The following is a 6,977-nucleotide window of genomic DNA, read 5'->3' as shown; positions in this document are numbered from 1 at the left end:
TAAATTCATCTGAACATAAATAATATTGATGAAGCAAGTAATTCACTATTTACCTTTGCAAGGTGCTATAATCTCCTCCTTTTTGTCCATGTGATCTTTATGACATTTAATATGGCAGCGCCGGCACTCTAAAGCAGGAGGAGGTTTAAACATATGCCACAGTGGCTTCATACAAGCCTCACAGTTGGTTGGGAAATGATAGAGGGTAGGAATAAATTCGTGTCCCTTATGGCAAATATAATTTGATTTTTCTCCCACTGGCTCCACTGGAAATTCTTGTTCCTTCTTACTTTCTCCTTCATTGGCATACAGAATCTATAAGCAGCAAAAAGAATAATGAGTGACTTTCAAAAGAAATTAGTTTTTATGTAGTAACAATTCCTACAGTGTAAATAAAATAATATTAGCCTAAATCATTCAATGAGAAGAAAATGCATTTGATGTTCAAACATTAGTAGGTTCTGTCTAATCAAGAGCTTCTACGAGAAAAGTCACTGGGGACAGTGACTTGGCTCACATTTCAGAAAAAACCTATCTTGTTCAAACATGCCTACTTATTTTCTCCACGACATCTTACTGTGTTTTAGCAATTTAATCTGCATAGGCCAAAAGGTAAATTTTCACTTGATGGGTGTTAAAACGTTTTCCTGGGAGGGAGTATTCAAAAGAATCCCCCGAAGAGATGTGGTAATAATACAGATTGATACTCTACGATTCTCAAAAACAGACAGGCGCGTGATAACTGCAAACACAGCTTTAACGGAAAGATTTGTATTTGGAGAGCTGAGGAAGAAAAGAGGACAGGATGTATAATACACTCCAAATAAACATCATAAGCATACAGAAAATAAGTGGCCAACTCTCCCACAGTACACCAAGCACAACGGCTTTTATATAGAAGGAACTCAATAACTAATTTTTGGTTTGACTAATTTTAAAATGGAAGTAGAGAGGGAAGAATTTGGCTTCACTTTAAATTGGAAGCAAAACGGTTACTGGGTGCAGAATTTAACTTCATAAGCAACTTTTTAAATTTTCTAGACAGCTAAGCATAAAACCAGAAACAGAAGAGAAAAAAACATCCTAACAGGGGTGCCTGGCTGGCTCAGTCAGTAAAGTGGGTAACTCTTGATCTTGGGGTTGTGAGTTCGAGCTCCACGTTGGGTGTACAGATTACTTAAAAATAAAAAAACTTAAAAAAAAAAGCAAATAAAATAAAATAAAAATGTCATAACGCACCTTGAAAACAAGGACAGCAAAGGCCAGAAACATGATATAAACACACTAAACTTTAACAAGTGCAATGGAGAGAGGAATGAAAATGTATCCAAACAGAATAAGCATGAAAGACACAGAAAAAACAAATCACCTTTAAATGGGACTAAAATTGAAAGGTAATCTAAAGAAGGCCCAAGAATAAAGAAATTTGCTATGTCTTGTCATACTAAGAATCTTAGTCTAAAGGTGAAAAAAAACAAAATAAATTCAACCAACCAAAAACAAAATAAAGCTATTTACCTGAAATATCCTTGGAATTTCTTTAGCATCTGCTCTGTATACATCTGTCTGTGTAACTGGTCGGACATGAAATAATTTGCTATAAAAGATTTTTAATAAAGTAATAAAATATTACCAAAGGATCAAATTACATTAGTTATCTATATTTATGTCAGAAGTTAAAACTGACTTTCAACCCATGTTAGAAGGTCAGAGGATACCTTCTTGGTTCTATTAATTCAATCACTCCTTGAGATTTTGAGTATTTCCAGGAACTCAGAAATTTTCTAATTACTTTCAGAGAACAACATATTAAAGACCCATGAAATAAAGATGTTTCAGCTAACTCTATATCCCAGACTTTCATCTCTATGAAGCAAATACAAGAAAATGTAACAACAGTATAGTATGAGCTATACTATATGAGCGTATCTATTTACAGACTATATGAGTAATAAATAGCACTAATTTGACAAAAAAGGTCACATTAGTCTCCTTAAAAGAGAAAGTTTATATATATTCTAATAAAAACACTTACTCTATATCTAAAACCATGTAAGGATTAGATTGTTCTTTATCTTGTTCACTGTCATAGAAAAGAATCTTCTTACTGCTTACAATCACATACTGTTAAAGAGAGGGAGGGAAGGAATTAATGACTAAAGTTAATATATATCTTATTTATTTTCTTTGAAAATAAATTCTACAGCAATAAAAATCTTATAAAATACTTAAGTTAAATAACTAAGAAGTTCTCAATATATCCTTAGAAAAGTCTTCCTTAAAATAACAATAAATTTAGTTTGCATACATTTTAAATAAGCAAATTGGAGAGGAAATAAATACAAATATTTTTTGGATTGACTTAGCTTCAAAATCCAGTAACACAGGTAACCTTATTGCTATGGTTTGAATGTCTGTGTTCTGCCCAAATTTTTATGTAAAACCCTAACACCTAATGAGATGGTGTTAGCGGGAGGGGCCTTTGGAGGTGAATGAATAGGCCATGAGAGGAGAGACCTCCTTAATGGGATTTGTGCCCTTATAAAAGGGGCTCCAGAGATCCCTAGCCCCTTCCCCCATGTGAGGACACAGCAAGAAGTCTGCAAACTGAAAGAGGGCCTTCACCAGAACCCAACCATTTGGCATCCTGATCTTAACTTCCAGGCCCCAGAACTGTGAGAAATAAATTTCTATTGTTCATACACTACCCAGTCTGTTTCGTTACAGCAGCCTGAATACACTAAGACATTTACCAAAAATGAACATCATAATATCAATAAATCATAGTAACAGAGGAAAAGAAATTAATAGGTCTTTCTATCATACCCAGAGTTGTTTTCCCACTGAAACAGCAAAACACCAAGGCCAACAGACTTATGTTTTCCTAACACAAAAACCTGTTTTATTAATTATGATGATGAAAGGTTTTTCTTTCCCTTCACAAAGATACATTTTATCACATCATTCTAAGGCAGGACGTGCAAAGTTTTATGTGTCTAAAAGTTCTAGTTATATGTATCTTACAATTACAAATGTAAAACGGCTAGAGCTAAACCAAAAGCAAAATAAAAGAACCATATTCAAAAGTATCAATTACCTTTTTAACCCATCCAAACTTCTTAGTGTTGTTTCGTACAGGCAATGAAAGCCATCCTTCTAGTCTTGATTCTATAAATAAGCAGAAGATATGAGGATAAATTTACCAATTCTCCTAAGAAAATGAGGAATTCAGTAAAATTTTAATATAAAAACCACAGAACAAATCAAATATGCCCTTCAGAATTTATCATTACACATTATCTAGGCTATAACAATTAAGCAGGATCAGTATAAGCAAGTTATGGAATGCCAAACAAAATCCAGGTTACAGTACATTGAAAATACATATTCTATAGCTTATAAAGTCAAATGCCCCCTGCTGATTAAATTCATGCATCTGCAAAATTCAGCAGAAAAGTACAAGAAAGAGAAGCAGTTCTCTATTCTCACTAGTGCACCTGCATTAGAATTCTTTATTTTTCCTTTGGAGGCCTATTTATTGATACAGTGCATATGTATCTTCTTCAAAGAGAACACATTTTAAGTGAGTAATTACATGTTCAGAGAAAATGGATTTTTTAAATGGCTAAAATAAAATGAAATAAAATTGTGTATATTACAGATCAAATTTGGTTAATGAATAGCAATATAACTAAAATATTTCTAAATTCCAAAATAGCAAAATCAATAAAATTCTAGTTCAACAAAAGAAACTGCCTGAATCCTCAGAATTTGTTCCAATGTCATCTGATCAGTACCATTTAATGAAATAGTTAGGTGCAACAAGTATTTCTGGAGGTTATTCTTAATAGTCACTTATTGAGCTGTGCTAGATGCTTAACATCAATTTTCTTTAATCCTTACAACCCCACGGAAAGGCCACACAGAGATGCACCTCTGACTCCAGAACCCATACCCTCGCATATCAACAACCTTCTAGACTCTATGAACAGAAATGCTGTCATTAAAAACAGCCTATATAACATAACTGTGTCAACATGGCCCTATACTAAATCAGATGATCTCTAACAACAAGTACGCTGAATTTTATTGCTAAAATCTAAAACTTCAATACAATCGCTTGTGACTTATGTTATATATGGTTATATAGCTGGGCAATGTGACAACAATGTAAATAACTATAGCTATTTCACTTTGCATTCAATTAGGTAAGAGACTAAATTTTACCTTATGTTCAACTGCTTATACACTAATTTCCTGTGGCATTTACATTAAACATGGTTTGTACTTACACGAACTTTGTGTTAAACAGAGATTTTACATGTTTACCATCTAGTTTCTTCATTTAAACTCTTAAGTCCTTTCAGGGCAAAGACTGGGCCAAATTGTCTTAAACTCTCTTTTACGGCCTAACACAACACTGACTAGCTAAACACTCAATGAAAACCTACCTACATCTTCCCAAACAGTCTAGGTGGGTTTTTTTGTACTGTCACTCTTAATATGAAACTTCAGAAAGAATTTCTCATTGGCTGAAAATGGATGACACAGGCAGTAAAACCATATGCTCTTAAATGATATAAAGTTGACAAAATAAGTCTTCAAATGTAATAGCCACGCCATATGACAATACCTTTAAAAATACTTGGTTCATGCAGCATTTTCTTTTTAACGGAGACCAGCACAATTTCTTAGAGTTAGTGAATATTAGTTAATGTTATAAAAATTTTGTAAAAGGACTGAAACTAAGGGTAGTGGGGAAAACCCCAAAAGTGAAAGATTTTCAGGATATCACCTGTACCATTAGGTTCCGATGAAATAGGTAAGTAAGGCAAAGATTCTTCTTCTGAGTCAGAATCAGAGTCAAGAAGCATATGAGAACTGGAAGGCTTAGTGGCAATATTGAGAGAAGTAGAGGAACGTTGGTAGGTGAATGACATGGATTCCATAGTGCGTGACTGAGTGATATGAACTAAACACCCAACATAAAAGGAAGTAAGAATGCAGAAAGAAGTTAAGAGAAAATAAAACGAAAATTTGAAAAAAGAGCTACCTATAATATATAAAGAGCTAATTTAAGGAACTAAATATGTGGAATTTTCTTTTGCATTTTTTTCACAAGAATTTTTGTCAAAAATCAATAAATAAAGTTTAAACAGTTGTTTGAATCCCCACTCCAAGGAATATGTTTTTTCTTAAAGAAATGACAAACATTTTTCTCAGGAGCAGTCAATCTCAGGGCTTAACACAATCAACTGCTTTATATTTAAGACAATATTTCAATAAAAATAACATAAAAGCTGAAAATAAATCTGTACCGGGAAATCCATCATCTGCCTCAGCATCCCCTGGTCCACTGCCTATACTGGAACTATCCAGACCGATATGCAACGCCTGGAGCTGTGACCGCAGCTGCTCAATGTCACTATCTTTACTGTCCAGTGTCATCTGCAGTTCAATTCGAATCTGGCTCTCTTCGGCTATTTGCTACAAGAGATTACATTAAATTAATTGGATGCCATATACCTCATAATTTTGCTTAATTCAGTAACAATTATGAAGTAATAGAAATGTTCTATAACCAATAAAATATATATAGACATAAAAATACTTCTACTTCTTAAAAAGAAGTTTTCAATTTAGAGTTCAAAAAGTATTCTTACAGCCTGCATTTCATTCAGTTCTTTCTGATACTTGATCATCTGCTGGGTCAATTTTTCACGTTCAGATTTAAGCTCCATATGTAGCTTTCTATTCTCTTTCTCTTTTCTCCGCACATCAGTGTCACTACCACGCTTGACAGGTTCTTTTCGATTCATTATCTCAGCCAACTTATTCACAGCCTTAAAAACATAAAAATATAAAGTATGTAATCAAATAAAATAAATCATATTGATGGTTCCTGATATTTCACCAATAGCAAGTTATATGACCACTAATAATCTCCTTCCCTATACACACAGGGTAACAGAGAAACACGGTCTATGTTAAATAATGCACTCCTTCATTATTCATTATCCTTCTCCAACCTAGATTAGTTTTTCACTCTCATGTTTTCTGAGAAATGTAATTTAAAATGTTTATAGGGTTGGATCTGATGTCACTTTCTACCACTCTGAGTTTTTAGTTTCAAGAGAGACTTTTACTGGGCAGATCCACTTTTATCCTGGAGGAAGAAAATTTTGCATTGGCGGCATCACATTAGTAAAATACAGTATGTCCAACCAGAGAACTGAGCATCTGGGACCCACAAAGATTCATGCTGTAAATACACAACCATAGAGTTGGCAGAAAGATGGTTCAAGAGCCAAAGGTGCCTTTTCAGACTAACCCTTTCTCAGGCTGTCAGCAAATGTTCACTCTCTATAATTTCTTAAAAGCAAAAAAATTTACCAGATGACAATAAAAATTTAGGAGGGAATGTGATTTCAATATGGAAAAATTAAAGAAACTTAAAGTAAACACTGAACTGGACAATGTTAGCCAAATCTAGCGGCTTGCAACTGGGCAAAAACCAGGGAATTGTGATGGTTCACAAACACCAATATACTCAATGACCGCTACAGTCAATCTGCAGAGGGAGACTAAAAAATTTTCAAAATCCTCTTTATAGTTTATCACACTCACTTGAGTTTTAAGTGTTCTCTCTGTGAGCAGCTGCTTCTCAAACTGTGCTTTAATAGCGGCTGCGCTGATCTCCTCATCTTTCAGCCGTGACAGCTCTGAAACACAGGGAAATGTCAAGATTATATTAATAACTACAGCAGTGACAAAACATTAGCCATATTTAAAATAAACTTTATTCTTTGTTAATACATACGTTCTTGGGCATCTTTCAATTTGTTATTTAATTCTTCTTTCTCATTTGCAAGATTGGCAACATCACTAGTTAGTGTCCTATTCGTTTCTTCAAGCTAAAATATGAAGTGGAAAAAAAAATCATATCCCAATTTACAAAATCTAAGTTATAAAGCAAT

General features: G+C 33.8%; 1 protein-coding gene across 1 annotated transcript in view; it reads right to left on the bottom strand.

Annotated features, from left to right (window-relative positions):
• The window catches only part of ROCK2 (Rho associated coiled-coil containing protein kinase 2), a 143,195-nt gene that overhangs the window by 10,452 nt on the left and 125,766 nt on the right, over nucleotides 1–6,977 (bottom strand). The window contains exons 24-31 of the mRNA XM_045884098.3: nucleotides 6,821–6,914; nucleotides 6,628–6,722; nucleotides 5,664–5,843; nucleotides 5,319–5,487; nucleotides 3,098–3,168; nucleotides 2,036–2,124; nucleotides 1,519–1,597; nucleotides 54–315 (exon numbers count right to left, since the gene is read on the bottom strand). Coding sequence (XP_045740054.1) covers nucleotides 54–315; nucleotides 1,519–1,597; nucleotides 2,036–2,124; nucleotides 3,098–3,168; nucleotides 5,319–5,487; nucleotides 5,664–5,843; nucleotides 6,628–6,722; nucleotides 6,821–6,914 — 1,039 coding nt within the window. The remainder of the gene's footprint in view (nucleotides 1–53; nucleotides 316–1,518; nucleotides 1,598–2,035; nucleotides 2,125–3,097; nucleotides 3,169–5,318; nucleotides 5,488–5,663; nucleotides 5,844–6,627; nucleotides 6,723–6,820; nucleotides 6,915–6,977) is intronic.

Source organism: Mirounga angustirostris, unplaced genomic scaffold (assembly GCF_029215605.1).
Source record: "Mirounga angustirostris isolate CCGP_5_RB_7025 unplaced genomic scaffold, mMirAng1.0.hap1 SCAF_10, whole genome shotgun sequence".
In the NCBI taxonomy this organism is placed as follows: Eukaryota; Metazoa; Chordata; class Mammalia; order Carnivora; family Phocidae; genus Mirounga; species Mirounga angustirostris.
Note: the sequence above shows the minus strand (reverse complement) of the source record. Positions and strands in the feature narration are given on the sequence as shown.